The sequence below is a fragment of the Cyprinus carpio genome, chromosome A23, assembly GCF_018340385.1.
Source record: "Cyprinus carpio isolate SPL01 chromosome A23, ASM1834038v1, whole genome shotgun sequence".
NCBI lineage: Eukaryota > Metazoa > Chordata > Actinopteri > Cypriniformes > Cyprinidae > Cyprinus > Cyprinus carpio.
The window spans coordinates 19,634,039-19,650,565 of NC_056594.1; the positions used below are offsets into that span (position 1 = coordinate 19,634,039).

Sequence of the window (16,527 nt, forward strand, 5' to 3'; positions counted from 1 at the left end):
CGTCTCCAGCCTCACAACGTTCACTTCCTGTACCGCGCGTCCCCGTTCGCTCCTCACGTGGTTCTGTGTGCGTGTCTGCGCTCCAGCCTGCGGTCACTGCCTTCAGCCGCCTGAGTTCGAAGGGTGGAGGTGTCGGGGTCACACGGGGCCGCTGCAGTGGCCTCCTGCTGGAGAAGAATCTGGGCGCGTCGCAGTATCTCTGGCTCTGCTACTGTCAGAACGCCGTCGCTGAGAGGTGAGTGAAGACTCGGTGCTTCAGTATTGTCACTAGTGCTGGACGATATATCAAATGGTATTACACACACAAATAACCCTACTGTAAATCAGTGAAGATGAGCACAAAGAAGAGAAAATACTGTAGAAGATGTCGAGATGTAACGATTCACTCAACTCACGATACGACGATTTTAAGACCAAGATGATAAATTTAAATGTAAATTTAAATCCGCAAATCAGTTTTTTTTAGAAACATCACATTGTGATGTTCTAAAAAAACTGATTGCGATTTAAATTTACATTTAAATTTATCATTTGTCTAAAATCTCGTATCGTGAGTTGAGTGAATCGTTACATCTCGACTTCTACAGTATTTTCTCTTCTTTTGTGCTCATCTTCACTGATTTACAGTAGGGTTATTTGTGTGTGTAATACCATTTGATATATCGTCCAGCACTAGTGACAATACTGAAGCACCGAGTCTTCACTCACCTCTCAGCGACGGCGTTCTGACAGTAGCAGAGCCAGAGATACTGCGACGCGCCCAGATTCTTCTCCAGCAGGAGGCACTGCAGCGGCCCGTGTGACCCCGACACCTCCACCTTTGAACTCAGGCGGCTGAAGGCAGTGACCTGCAGGCTGGAGCGCAGACACGCACACAGAACCACGTGAGGAGCGAACGGGGACGCGCGCGCGGTACAGGAAGTGAACGTTGTGAAGCTGGAGAGAACAGACAGAAATCGTTCTCAAATGTTTGGATCTTTAGCTGATTGAAGTCTGATCCAGCGAAGCCGCTGCTGAACTTTATGATGACGTCACACTCACCTGAATCTCCGCCCCCGGCCTCAAGCCGCCGCAGCATTTCTGAGCCGGCTGATAGGCTAGACAAAGCCCCACCTGTCCGTCAATCTCATAAAGCCCCGCCTCTGCATTCAAGATCTTTGTGACCATTCCCTGTCAATCAGACACACTGTTACCACGGAAACCGGTCACAAGCACAAGTCAGTTACATAAAGGCAATTTTTATCTTTTTCCACGTAAAAGTTTGGGATCAGTAAGACTTAGTAAGTAATGTTTTTAAAGAAGTCTCTTCTGCTCATCAAGGATGCATTTATTTGAATAAAAAAATGCAGTAATATTGCAAAATGTTATTATAATATAAAATAATGGTTTCTATTTTAATATCTTTTTAAAATATAATTTATTTCTGTGATGCAAAGCTGAATTTTCAGCAATCATAACTCCAGTATAAAGTGTCACATGATCTTCAGAAATCATTCTAATATGATGATTTATTTTTAGAATTATCAACAGTTGTGCTGACAAATTTTTTTTTTTAAACTGTGATACTTTTTTCAGGATTCTTTGATGAATAAGAAGTTAAAAAGAACAGCTTTTATTCAAAATATAAATCTTTTCTAACCTTTGTTATCACTTCTTAATGATTTAACACATCCTCGCTGAATAAAAGTTTTAATTTCATTCAAAAAAAAGAAAAAAGAAAGAATAGAAATGTACTGACCCCAAACTTTTTAACGGTAGTGTATATTGTTAGAAAAGATTTCGATTTTAAATAAATGCTCTTCTTTTTAACTTTTTATTCATCAAAGAATCCTGAAAAAAACTGTGACACTGAAGACTGGAGTAATGATGCTGAAAATACAGCTGCGCATCACAGAAATACATTCGATTTTAATGTATATCGAAATAGAAAAATGTTATTTTACATCATAATAATATTTCACAATATTACATTTTTTCCTGTATTTTTTATTAAATATATGCAGCGCTGATGAGCAGAAGACACTCCTGTAAAAACATTAATAATCATTCAGATCCCAACTTTTGACCGGTAGTGTATATCAGTATGTATTAAGAGTGTCATTTGGTGGAGCACCTTAAAGCTGATGAGCGTGGAGCGTTTGAGTCGGACGGACGCTGCCCCTGAGCACAGCTGTGTGTCTGCGCTGATGGAGTCTGTGTGTGTGTCTGGATCCTCGCAGCTCTCCTGTGGCTTCAGCTGAGGATGGAGGCGTGACTGACAGCTGTCCGTCAGCACACGCCGGCCCTCCAGCCCCTGCAGTGCACACACACGCAGAGACGAGATCCACACGCTCTGACCCACACACACACACTGCCTCCAGAACTGATGCTTGGCTTCCTGACACAACAATAAACAACAGATCAAGCTTACAGACTTACTACTGCCTAGATTATATAAGTGCAAAAAACAGTTTGCACTTATATAATTATATAAGTTAAAATTATATAAGTTAAAAAACAGAATTAATGACTTCTGTTTACTTTTGAATGCACAGAAATTAATGAATGCATTCGTATGCAGATCATCAGTGAGGCAGAAAAGCATGAATATTTGTAATATACATTTTAAAAAAAATCTAAATAAAAAAAATATATACATAGATCTATATTTATATAGAAAGTTGATTGTGTTTATTTATATATATATTATATATATATATATATATATATATATATATATATATATATATATATATATATAAATAATATATATTAATATATTAATATTATAATTATAATATATAATATTATATAATTCATATATATATATTAAAATAAAAAAATTATATAATATTTTATCATATAAATATAGAAATATAAATTACTGTGTATTATTTTATTTTAATATTTAAATGTAAAAAATATATAAATATATTTGGTAACTGAAATAAAGCTGAAATAAACCAAATAAAATAAAATATAATAATAAATAATAATACATAATAAAAATAATAAATATTATAAATATACTACATTAAAAAAAAACTTAAACTTATACAAAATTAAAAAAAATTAAATTTGGCAACTAACAAAAATAAGTTTAAGTCCTATAATTACTAAAGCTACAACTAAATAAAAATACGAATTAAAGCTATATAGAAATATTGGAAAAAAACAACAACAACTAACAAACAGGACAAAAGCATATTAGATAATAACTAAAACTTAAAAGTAAAATTCTAAATATGAATTAATACTATAGTAGTATATAAACAAGTTGATTAAGTGATTCAGTTCATCGAGTCAAGGACTGATGGACCGGTCACACTGTTCTTGTTCTCGGACTGAATCCCGTGACACTGACCGAGATGAACACCGGCACTGAAGATCCTGCTTCACTGAGGACGAGGCAGAAGAACTGCTTCCCACGGATCACCAGCGGAGGACAGACGATGCTCACCCGGCCGCTGACGCACACACACGCCTGCTCCTCACACCTGACACACACACACACACACACACACAGAGAGAGAGAGTCACGCTCCTGATCAAACACACCCGCGTCTCAAGCCGAAGCCGCTTCACCTCTGCGTGAGGAGTTCAGCCGCACGCGTCACGCTCATGACCTCGCTCAGGGCTCCTCCGGGGTCGAAGGCCATGGCCTCGAGGGTCACACACACCGGGGGGTCCAGCAGCTCTAGGTGACCCGCAGCAGGTGCATCATGGGGGATGTAGTTCCACGAGGGAAACAGCATGAGCCTCCCCAACCAGAGACAAGACGACTTCAGCATCTGCTCCAGAAACAAGAGCCAGGCATATACAGCTGCTTATGGATAAAGCTGTGACGCCAATATTAATGCACAGAGAAAAAAATATGGTAAAAATCAAAAGTGATGGCCACTCAAAACTAACAGCGATTATTGGAGCGAGTTTTACAAGAAAATGCTATTTTGGTTTTTCTTCACATGTACTTGATCGTGTTGCCTGCCGTTTATCTGTGAACCTGACGAAAAAAACAGTAAAGCACTAATTATTACTTAGAATAAGCTTTTCAGTTCTTAGATTTTATTAATTCTGTCATAACTTTTCATTAAGCATTATCTTTATTTAACTTTAGACATTTAGTATTTCAGCAAACTCTTTATAAACTTTTATAATATTTATTAATATTCTGAATGAGCTTCTAATTCATATTTTCAGTTCTAATTTTAATTTCAGTTTGTTTTATTAATTTGCGTTGTTTTTTGCCATTATTATCTATTATAATCTATTTCTACTTAGCTTTTTTCTTATTTCTATCTTAGTTTTAGTCATTTTAGTATTTCAGCAATATATACACACACACACGCGCATATATATATTAATATATTAATATTCTGAATGAGCTTTTATTTCATATTTTTAGTTCTTATTTTAATTTTAGGTTGTTTTATTAATTTGTTATAATAATGTTATATTTTGTCATTAGTATTCTTCATAAAAAAGTCTATGTATAAATAATATTTATTATTTATTAATATTTTGAATCTGCTTTTATTGAACATTTTCAGTTCTCATTTGAATTTTTGTTTTATTAATTTATTAGATTTTTTATATATATATAATCCTATGGAATATTATATAATTGCATTTATTTTTAATTGAATTTTAATAATTTTAACATTAACAAACTTAAATATTTCAGTTCATATTTACATTTTAGTTTTATTAATTTATTAATCTATCTTTTTATATAATACTATATAATTTCATATAATTGTATTTAAATTTATTTTAACTTTAGCTATTTCAGCATTAACAAACTTATTTCAGAAAGTAATTTTTAATTAGCAGCTACTCAAGTTCTATTTTTTTTCATTAATTTTTTCAAGATTGTCATCTACAGCTTATCTTATTTTATTTCAGTTAATGCGAGCTATTTAATGAGTGCAGAACGAGGCTGTGATTGATCTACTTCCTGTCCACTCACCGCACACGCTACGCTGGCCCCCGCGTCCCTCACCCGCCAGACCCCGTCACTCGCCCCCGCGGCCCGTCCGTCACACAGACAGCCAATCAGAAGCAGGTTGTCACGAGGCAGCGCTTTATAACCGGGCAGCTTTAGCTCCGCCCCTCTGGCGTGTTCCTGGTAGTGGGCGGAGCTCCAGCGGAGGCTGCTGCAGCAGGCGGTTCTCTGATCACGGAGCAGCTCCGACACGGACACAAACCTGACGGAAAAACACGATGCACATTACAGCACTCAGACCGCTGACATCTGATGAAGCGCTGCGCGTCAGACTCACCTGTAGCTGACGGGGAGATCAGCGGCGTCCCCCCCGACGGCCGTCTGAACCTTGGACACCACGGCCAGAGACAGACGAGCCACAGACAGACCCAGAGACGCGTCGATGAGAGGAAGAAGCTGCTGCTCCACAGCCTCAAACACCGCAGACAGCCAGCGCTGCTCCTGAAACACACACACACACACACACACACACACACACACACAGACACACACACATCAGTACCTTATACAACACTTCTGCTCATCAAGGCTGCATTTATTTGATCAGAAATACAGTAAAACAGTTAAATATTATTATGATGTAAAATAACATTATTCTATTTTAATATCCTTTAAACTGTAATTTATTTCTGTGATGTGCAGCTGTATTTTCAGCATCATTACTCCAGTCTTCAGTGTCACATGATCTTCAGAAATCAGAATAATATGATGATTTATTATCAGTTTTGCTGCTTAATTATTATTATTATTATTATTATTATTATTATTATTATTTTATTTTTTATTTTTTTTTGTGGTGAGGGTAATTTTTTCAGGTTTCTTTGATGCATAAACTTAAAAAGAACAGTATTTATTTAAAAAAAAAAAATTCTAACAATATAAGTCTTTTTCACTTTTATCAATTTAGCACATGAAAGCATTTATTTCTTTCAACAAAAAAAAAAAAAGAAAAAAAGAAAAATTACTGACCCCAATTTTTTTTTTACAGTAGTGTATATTGTTACAAAATATTTATATTTTAAATAAATGCTGCTCTTTTTAACTTTTTATTCATCAAATAATCCTGAAAAAAGTATCACAGGTTCCAAAAACAAATATTAAGCAGCACAACTATATAATAAACTAGATAATAAATCAGTATATTATTATGATTTCTGAAGATCATGTGACACTGAAGACTGGAGTAATGATGCTGAAAATACAGCTGCACATCACAGAAATAAATTATAGTTTAAAGTATTTCACAATATTACTGTATTTCTAATCAAATAAAGCAGAAGAGAGTTTAGAACACATTACAGATCTCACTGATCACAAACTTTATATATATATATAAACAGAACGAGGTGAATGTACCGCTCTGCTGTGGCTCCTGAAGTGCTGCAGAAACTCCTCCATCCGTCTGCACAGGGACACGCTCCTGCTGCGACTGTCACGTGTGTATTTATTAAAATATAAGAGCAAAATTTTGAATATTAACGCCGATCTGTCCGCGCTTCTTCTCCGAGTGTTTGTGTGTGACGTCACGCGGGTCGGGGGCGCGCGCGCTCTTACGCCCCCCAGCGGAGCGGAGGAGAGACGACCACAAAATAAAATCATTTTCGACCTTTATGAACAAACTTTGCTGATTTGGGACAAAAGCGAAGCGATTTATTATTTTTACAATTCTATTATAGAATTCGTATAGTTTATATTCTTAGACTTTTCAAATTATATTAATATTAATAATATTATAATTAATAATTATAATAAGTTATATTATGTCTTAAATCATTATAATTCAGCTGTATGTGTTGTATAGGAGCTAATTTTCGCCACGGAATAAAAATATTTAAAAGTTAACTGCAATCTCATAATTCACAATTGCGATTTTATTTCAAGTTTCATGTGAAATTAATAATATTTCAAGTGAAATTATTAATTGCGATAAAAAAGGTCCAGATTGTGAGAGAAAAAAGTCGGAATTAACTTTCTATAATTTTTTTTTCGTGATTTAAAAAAAAAATTATAATAAAAACATTAAGTTTTGTGTGGTTTATATTATAGTTTATATTATTTTTAGGTACATTAATGCAATTTAATAATTTATATAATATTTTTTTATAATTTGTTGTTAAAGATTTTTTAAATAATTTTATTTTTTTTTTTTATGTGGATTAAAATAATAATAATAATAATAATAATAATAATAATAATAATAATAATAATAATAAAGAAATCAATATCCTTCAAGAAAAATTACATTATACTTTATAGTTATAATCGCCATTGTGATTTGAGTTTACACATTATATAATTTATTTATTTATTTTTAGTTTTAGTTTAAGTTCGTTCGAACCACACCGAGGGTTTCAGTCCGCCAATCACCTCTGCGGATTCCTCTGCGGCGCTCGCTGATTGGACGTCCCCGATCGCGAGCTGAGCCAATCAGCCGCCGAGTCCAGGCTGCCTTCAGTCCCGCGCCTCACGCACGCACAGCAGCACGAGCGATCACGTGGGTGACGCAGCAGCACGGAGCGGAGACGCGCGCTGGTGTGCGGAGAATAAAGAGCAGGTTTTTCCACATTTCAGAAATCAGCTTCTAAATCATTATAAACATATCGAACACGCGTGTGCTTTGCGTTAATCAGTCGCTTCTGTGTGATATCATGTGCTTCACATGGACAGGGGGGGGGGGGGGGGATTAGGCGGGAAGGAAAAATGGAGGAATCTTGAACAAAAGCTTCGCGCGACTGCAGCAGAACAAAACATTTACATTCACGCGTCTGAAGCCAAACCTTATATATGTGTTCATCCCTGTTCAGTGTTTTAGTAATTAAACATTATATTGCATGCATTTGAGCTTTTAATGACTGATATCTGATATAATGCAGTTATTTCGTTTATTATTTAGTATTTGGAAACAAAACTTGCTATATTTGATCGACTTAGTAACAAAACATCACACAATTTTAATCACACACACAAACGAATTTATTTATTTAAATAATATTTTTATATATATTTTGATTAATTTTTATATTAATTTTGAAATATTGTATAAGTTTTATTTTGTTTTGATGTGTATATGTATTTATTAGTTTATATACAAAATATTGAAATATACTAATATATTTATAATTTCTATTAACAATTTATGTGTGTGTGTGTGAAGTATTTACATATACCGAATATACGAATATTTATTTTATATATAATTTTTTATACTTTTCTTCTGTGTATTTATAGTTAAAATATTTAATTTTATATACATTTTTGATGCATTCATGTATCTGTTTACATATACACACATATATATTTAAAAGCAAGTTATTTTATGTGTATTCATATATATATATATATATATATTCAAAAGGTTTTTGTTTACAAAATATATGCATGCATACTGTATATATAATAATGTATATATAAATATAAACACATGCATGTGTGTGTGTGTGTGTGTGTATATATATATATATATATAAATAATAATTTGTGTGTGTGTGTTAAATATACACAGTACAAACATGTAAACAAAAATTTTTATTTTTAATGAGATTTGTGGTTTGACAGTATATATATATATATATATATATATATACACACACACAAAAAATGTAAATTTAAATATACAAATACATATTTAAATGCTACTTTTATTCATTTTTCTGTATAGCTATTTGTATATTCAAAAGCTGTTTTGATTTTTTTATATTATGTAGTCATACTTGTGTCTATATACACACACACACACAGATATTAAGAGTTATTCTGTTAGTGAGTGTATTCGTGTATGAGTGTGTGTGTGTGTGTGTGTTTGATTTTTTTATACAGACGTGTGATGTGTGTGTGTTTTCTGTCAGGTGATCAGGATGGTGAAAGGAGACGTGAACAAACCCAAGGGGAAGACGTCTGCGTACGCGTTCTTCGTGCAGACGTCATCGTTAGCGAAGAGTCCCGACGTTCCCATCAACTTCTCCGAGTTCTCCAAGAAGTGCTCCGAGCGATGGAAGGTGAGCGACCGCCAACCGAGGAAGATGAGGATGAGGATGATGTCACTAACCGCCGCTCTTCTGTCCTCCAGGCGCTGAGCGCTTCAGAGAAGAGCAGGTTTGAAGACATGGCCAAAGTGGATAAAGCTCGCTACGAGAACGAGATGAAGAGTTACGTGCCGCCCAAAGGAGCCGGGAAGACGGGCAGGAAGAAGAAAGACCCGAACGCCCCGAAACGCCCGCCGTAACACCCACCTTTATCTCATTACACAAACAGAAATATAGATTATGCTTTAAAATGATTACAGTATTCCTGTTGTGTATGCTTTGAATTTTTTCATTTTATTTAACATAAATTTATGAATTAAAATAAAAAAAAGTAGAGAAACTCGTCCAGTATCTCGTGTAAAATGGCAGAAAAAAAGACTAAAAAATATATAAAAATATATAAAATATAAAATAAAAAAATGACTTGTACATTTAATATATATATATATACACATGTATATGCATAAAATATGAAATGTGTGTTTATGTATGTGTGTGTATATATATTTATATATATATAAACATAAAAAGTAATACTTTACAAATTGCAGTATTTAATTTTTTAAAATGCTTTGAATTTTAGAATTTATTTTTTTATTGGTATGAATTAAAATTACTGTGAAAAGTAGAAATGGGAGAAGAATGAACTTATAAATATATAATATACAATACATAAACTGTACGTATATATGCAATATATAAATATATTTTTTGTTTTTTATTTTATATATATAAAATGTATGTATACATGTAATATGAAACTAGTCCAGTATCTAGTGTAAAATGGCAGAAAAAAAGACTAAAAAAAATATATAAAAATATATAAAATAAAAAATGACTTGTACATTTAATATATATATATATATATATATTAATATCGATATATCTATGAACAGTATATATGTATATATATACACACACACACACACACACACACAAGTATATATATATGCATAAAATATTAAATGTTTATTATATATATATAATATATATATATATATATATAGTATATATATATAATATATATATAGTTCTACAAATTGCATTATTTCTATTGTGTAAAATGCTTTGAATTTTTTATTTTTTTTTAAATGGGAATCAATTTAAATTACTGAGAAAAGTAGAAATGAGAGATGAATGAACTTAAAAAATATACATAAAATGTATGTATACATGTAATATATATATTTTTTGTTTTATATTTTAAGTATTTTTTTGTGTTGTGTTGAGTTTTTTGATTTTTTTTATGGATTAATATAACCAGTATGAAGCATAAGCGTTATTTCCTAACAAGTTTTTGTGGAATCAGATCATTATGGGAGAATCTTTCACGCATAAAGTCCATTATAGAATTCATGTGGTGTATATTATAATTCATGTAAATAAAAGTCATTATATGATATATTTTTTTGTTTAAAATTGTACTGATAGTTATTAGTATTTAAATGAAGTCGAATAATTTCTGTTGTGCATCGCTCCAGATCTGAGTGATTTTGACGGTTTTGCTCTACGCAGCTCTGCGTTCTTCATCTTTTGCTCGGAGTACCGGCCGACGGTGAAGAGCGAGAACCCGAGTCTGTCCATCGGAGAGATTGCGAAGAAGCTGGGCGAGATGTGGTCGAAGCAGAGCGTCGCAGACCGCGCGCCGTTCGAGCAGAAAGCCGTCAAACTGCGCGAGAAATACGAGAAGGTGAGCCGCGGATGCACCCTCATGTTTATTTAATCATGTGGGCGTGGCTTGAGTCTGAACGCTCTGTGATTGGCAGGATGTGGCGGCGTACCGCGCAGGGGGCGGAGCCACTAACAGGGGGCCAGGCCGACCGACGGGCTCGACTAAAAAGGCCCAGGCTGACGACGACGATGATGATGATGAAGAGGACGAGGAAGATGAGGATGATGATGATGATGATGATGAGTAGAGTGTGTTTGTGTGTGATGCAGCATCTCTGATGTGGGACGGTGGAGGCTAATTTGGGGTTTTTCTTATGTACATGTTTAACGACTCCAGCAATAACACAACTGTTCTGGTTTGTGTTCGTTTTTTTTTTAGATTGCTTTTTATTTTTGTACACGTCCATTAACCGATGATCCAATAAAGTGTAGAGGTGCTTTTTTTATAATAAAGTTTTAAAGGTTTTGATATTCTGCTGTGGTCTTTTTGAGTTATTTGATGGTTTTACTGTATATTACATGAGGAAATAAATGGCATTTATCCAAGAATTTACAACAGAAACTATACAAACACTGTCTGAAAAAAAGTGTGGAAAATTGAATTTTACATTTTTTTATATATATATATATATATATACGTCTACAGTCTGGGGTCAGTAAGACTTGTAATGTTTAAAGAAGTCTCTTCTGCTCATCAAGGCTGCATTTATTTGATCAAAAATTCAGAAAAAAAAAACAGCAATCTTGCAAAATGTTATTATAATATAAAATAATGGTTTCTATTTTAATATCCTTTAAAATATAATTTATTTCTGTGATGCAAAGCTGAATTTCCATCATCATTACTCCAGTGTAAAGTGTCACATGACATTGTGTTTATTCTCATTATATTCTCACATCAAGCAGTACAGGTTTGTCGTCCAGCACCGGAAAAGAGCTAAATAAATATAAACATATAACATCATAACCGATTCATAACAGTGAGTCTCTGTAACATCACGTGCACAACACACATTGATTCACTCACACACACACACACACACACACATTACAGGTTTGTGTCATGGAGCGATGATTCAAGGGTTTATACTGCCATTCAAACACACATTTACATTATATATATAGAGAGAGAGTGTGATTTCAAAGTTATTGCCCATATCAGATGTGACTGACTGGAAATCTGTGATAATACTATCAATAATAACACTGATTTAATCATTAGATCCATTAGAAAGCTTAAAGATTTAAGATTCAGAATGACAGCGCGTCTCAACCTCATGAATCCTGCAAAGAAACGCCCAGCTTAGATTATTACAGCTAATCTGTAATCAAACTCAGAAAATGAAGTCTGCTTTTTTTACCAATACATGACAATGTTTTCATGACAATTAAACTAATTTACGCAAAATTCTCATGTACAAAAAAAACCAAAAACAATAATTAAATCATAAAAATGTAAAATTCAAATAAATAATTTGAAACAAAAAAACACTACTAAAAAATTATTATTTTATAAAATTAATTATAATTTTAACTAATTTACTAATCATCAATCATAAAAATCTCAAAACACTTGCTAAAATATATGAAATAATTTATTTAGCTGACCATTAACTGTCATCAGAGAACCATGAACATGCAAATATTTTCTCTTTAAGAGTATATATATATATATATATATATATATAAAATCCCAGTGTGTTTTTGTTAAATAAATGAGTAGGTTTGTTTAAATAAATAAATAATCAGTTATGCACATTTCATTTGTACTCTACAAATATACTTTGCAGCTGACAATAACTTGTTTGCATTAGAGTAGCACTCATATTTCCATCACTGTAAATATGTTTAACTGTCATAAAAAATAATGGCAGTGCAGAAAATGATTGCACATTGATTGTCTTTAAAAAAGTCAAATCTAATTGGGGTTTGGGGGTGAAATATGAGCTGGACTTGATGTTCTTCTTCACAGGTCTCATAAGATGTGAACAGGTGCGACGTGATGCATATTTGATGTGAAACAATCGCAGCCAATCAGGACACAGGTGAAGCCATGTGGGCGGAGCTACACTGCACAGCATAGCATTAATCAAAACAAAATATCTGGTGGTGTGTCGCTTGTGTTCACGGCTATTCAGAACAAAAACACAATGATGCTGAAGGAGATGTGATGCACAGATTGTAGCGTCGCACCTGAGTCAGACACGCGTGACGGAGAACAGATGGAACAAAACACACGCTCATATAAAGAAAACTGCTGTCCTCCAGAACAGATGTATTTCGTTAGCTACCAGCCCTGAATAAATCATGACGAAAAGAATAAACTCTTCGCTACGTTTCTAAATCAACAATTATGGAAGCTTATTTTCACCATAAAATAAAAACATAGAAATGGTTTTCTCACAATTCTGACTTGTTTTCAATTCTGAGAGAAAAATTGTGAAGAAAAGTCGAAATTGTGAGATAAAATGTATATGTATAATGTATAAAAAAACCTTTTAAATTCAATGCTAGAAAAACAGTGAGAGAGAGAAAGAGAAAAACACAGAATTGCAAGATGTAAACAGAATTGTGAAAAAAAAATTCGAAAAATTGTGAGATATAAACTCATAATTCCAAGAAAAAACTCAGAATTTTGAAAATAAAACGTTAGAATTGTGAGATGTAAACTCAGAATTTCAAGAAAAAAGTCAAAATTGTGAAAAAAAGGAAGTTAGAATTGTGAGATATAAACTCAGAATTCTGAGAAAATGTCAGAATTGCGAAAAATGTCAGAATTGTGAGATATAAACTCAGAAATCCGAGAAATAAGTCCGAATTGTGAAAAATGCCAGAATGGTGATATATAAACTAAGAATTCCAAGAAAAAAAGTCAGAATTGTGAAAAAAAAGATATTTGTTAGGAATTAACTAGGAATTGGTCCGAAGAAAAAGGTCAAAATTGCGAAAAATGTCAGAACTGTGAGATAAATAGTTGCAACTACCTTTTTTTAATTCTATGGTAAAAATTAAAAGAAAATTAGATGTAAACTCAAAAAAAAAAAGAAAAAAATATAGCCGTAAACTTCAAATTCTGAAAAAAAAGGAATTGCGAGATGCAAACCTGCAATTATGAGATTATAACTTTCTAATAAACTGCTTTATAATTTGCTAGATACAAACTTGCAATTGTGAGCAAGAAGTCATAATTGTGAGATAAAGTTGCAATTAACTTTTTTATTTTTGTATTCTGTGGCAGAAACAAGCTTCCATAGTCACTGGCCTGACCGCAAGCAGCGGTCGACAAACGGCACGGGTTTCAAAAGAAGGCCGAAAGCATTGAAGGCAACAAATGACACACAGCGCGAGCTGTGCTGAAGAACATGGTCCATCAACTGCTAAAACAACAAACACTGCTACACTTCAGTCTGTTAGACACTATACATATATGTTCTTCAGCTGCAATCAATCCATCAGTTTAACGTTAAAAATAGTCTTTCTCAAACCACATGTGCTTACAGAAGTCACAGCACTAACAACTAACCACTAACACTACGATAGTAACTAGCATTATATTCTATGTGGAAACGATCACACGCATACACACAATAACCAGCACACTCCGGTAACACAACCTTGCCATTTGTGGAAATACCACTTATTTAAAAAATAAGACTGCTTTAGGAAACATCTACCATCAGGCTGAGAGGAAAACTTAAAGAAAAACCCAGTTTAACTAGCTTATGATGGCTGCACACTGCTGGTCATTCCCTAGTCTAGATGGTTTACCAGTTTAACTGTTAGGTTAAGTTGATTTAGTCAACCATCTTGGTTAAGTGGGTTTTAGGGCAGGTTGACCAATTTGGACCAATAGCAAACCAGCTACCATGTTCCAAAATACTTCATGTTGATGTGTGTGTGCTCTGTGTACAATAAGCTTATTGCATTTTGATATTTCACTGAAAAGTATGAACAATAAGTAGTTCTTAAACAAGCAAACAAAGAGAAAGCTTGCAAACCACACAGCAAAAATAATTTTCTTAGTATTTTTTTGGGTAACACTACAATATTCCATTTTGAACACAAAAACTAAAAACACTGATTAATTTTAGGTAATGTTAATTTCAACAATTACTAATACAAAGTGGCATCTGTTAATATTATTTAATGAACCTGAGCTAACATGAACTAAAAATGGACAGTATTTTTATTAACAAAGATTATTAAAGGTTGTAACAAATTGCTCATTGTTAATGTTATTTATCCAAAGTTAACTAATGACTTCATTGTAAAGTGTCACCCTATTTTTGCCATTATAAATATTTAAAAAATCTTAAATTAAGATATACTTCCTTGAGTAACAAAATGTCTTAAAATATGAAGTCTTGTTTGATAAGAAAAATTCACTGAAAAAATGAGATTTGCTTAAATAATAGGAAAAAATATCTGTCAGTGGGGTCAGAAAAATAAACTCAATTCAAAGGGAAAATTTTTCAGATGCCATTGTCAGATTTTTTTATTGTTTTAAGCATAAACTCATTTTGTTTTGATTAATTTTTCAGAATAAAAATACTGAAGAAAAAACATCACTTTTACAGCGCAGGAGAAACATTTCTGTTCTGAGCCAAAGCCAAAATGCATCAGCAAGCAATAAAATTAACCAATCATAACAGCATCTTGTTGTTTGCTGCTTAGCAAGGAGAAAAAGATCTAACATGTGTGACGAAGAGAGAGCAGTGACGCAATCAAACACACATCTGGAAATCCAGAACTTTCCTATAAGCATGCTGGGATAGAACTGGATTAAGTGAGGTTTATCAGAAGAGTGAAGCGCTAGTTCCCTTACGTCAATCAAGTACAAATAAATCATCTGAAACACAAGAAAAAGAATATAAACGAATATAAACGAGTCCAGGAGCGCAAACACTCACACACGCTCACATTGAGCACTTGAACTGTTTCTCCACTCAGATGGGTCTCCATAATGTCTAAAGTCTTCCTCAACATCATCATAATCCACTGAGTCACTGATCGACAGGAACAGGAAGTGAAGCTGTAGCACAGATGCACGATAAAGGCGGCTGTTGGGTTGCTAGGCAACAGCGGGGGCAGGCGGAGCCTAGTGAGGCAGAGGCACTAGGATGTCCACGTAGTTGATGGGGAAGAACCCTGATTGGCCGTGGATCATGCCCTCGTACCAGTTGTCGTCGATCTGATTGGTAAGAGTTATGATGTCGCCTTCCTTGAAGCCGAGCTCGCCCTCGTTCTCCGGCTCGAAGTCGTAGAGCGCGCGACAACACGGCTGATCCAAAGGAGCTGAGCGACAGACAGAATGAAAGCTTTTTAAAAAGTAGTTAGTGAAATGTTAAGTTATCATTAACAGAAATAAGAACTATATTTAAACAAAATCAAAAGTTATGTTAGTGAAAACACTTTCATTAAATAAAATATTTTACAGAACGCCCATCTGCAAAGAACAAAGTCAAAATACTTAGTATGAAAACAATCAAATAAAAGCCAAACAAAATATATAATAGTAAAACACTGGTCAATGTTAAGTTAGTATATTAACAGAAGCAAGAAATATATTTAAACAAAATCAAAGATATGTTAGTGAAAACACTTTCATTTCATAAAACATTTTACAGAATGTACATTTGCAAAGAACAATCAATATGAAAACAATCAAATAAAAGCTAAACAAAATACAGAATAGTAAAACACTGGTCATTTTTTAAATTGGGGGGGGGGGGGCTGTTTGGCACTTCATAAAGTGTTGTTTCAGACTGGTAGAAAGAAAAAATCCAAAATGCACATCTAACTGTTTATTTTATTGTATTTATTTATTTGCGTCTGTAGATTTCAATTAAA

The 16,527-nt window shown here is 33.6% G+C and overlaps 2 protein-coding genes and 1 pseudogene across 2 annotated transcripts in view; 1 reads left to right on the forward strand and 2 right to left on the reverse strand.

Moving 5' to 3' along the window:
• Window positions 1–673: 673 nt before the first annotated feature.
• Window positions 674–6,611, reverse strand: LOC122135165 (annotated as a pseudogene).
• An 820-nt stretch (window positions 6,612–7,431) lies between these two features.
• On the forward strand, window positions 7,432–11,146 carry LOC109106662 (high mobility group protein B2-like). The gene is made up of 5 exons (XM_042713925.1): window positions 7,432–7,538; window positions 8,830–8,979; window positions 9,051–9,202; window positions 10,522–10,696; window positions 10,773–11,146. Exons 2-5 carry the CDS (start codon window positions 8,839–8,841, stop codon window positions 10,923–10,925), a joined length of 621 nt encoding a protein of 206 aa, XP_042569859.1. The 5' UTR covers window positions 7,432–7,538; window positions 8,830–8,838; the 3' UTR covers window positions 10,926–11,146.
• A 3,999-nt stretch (window positions 11,147–15,145) lies between these two features.
• sh3gl2b (SH3 domain containing GRB2 like 2b, endophilin A1) overlaps window positions 15,146–16,527 on the reverse strand; it is a 10,991-nt gene continuing 9,609 nt past the window's right edge. Inside the window, exon 9 of the mRNA XM_042713948.1 lies at window positions 15,146–15,972. Within this exon, the coding sequence (XP_042569882.1) occupies window positions 15,776–15,972 (197 nt within the window). The 3' untranslated portion in view covers window positions 15,146–15,775. The remainder of the gene's footprint in view (window positions 15,973–16,527) is intronic.

Excerpts from the sequence above, each read along its gene's own strand:
- LOC109106662 (XM_042713925.1), top strand. The coding sequence starts at position 8,839 with ATGGTGAAAGGAGACGTGAACAAACCCAAGGGGAAGACGTCTGCGTAC. Across the intron at positions 9,203-10,521 it reads AACGCCCCGAAACGCCCGCC|CTCTGCGTTCTTCATCTTTT; the intron begins GTAACACCCACC and ends TGCTCTACGCAG. Across the intron at positions 10,697-10,772 it reads TGCGCGAGAAATACGAGAAG|GATGTGGCGGCGTACCGCGC; the intron begins GTGAGCCGCGGA and ends TGTGATTGGCAG.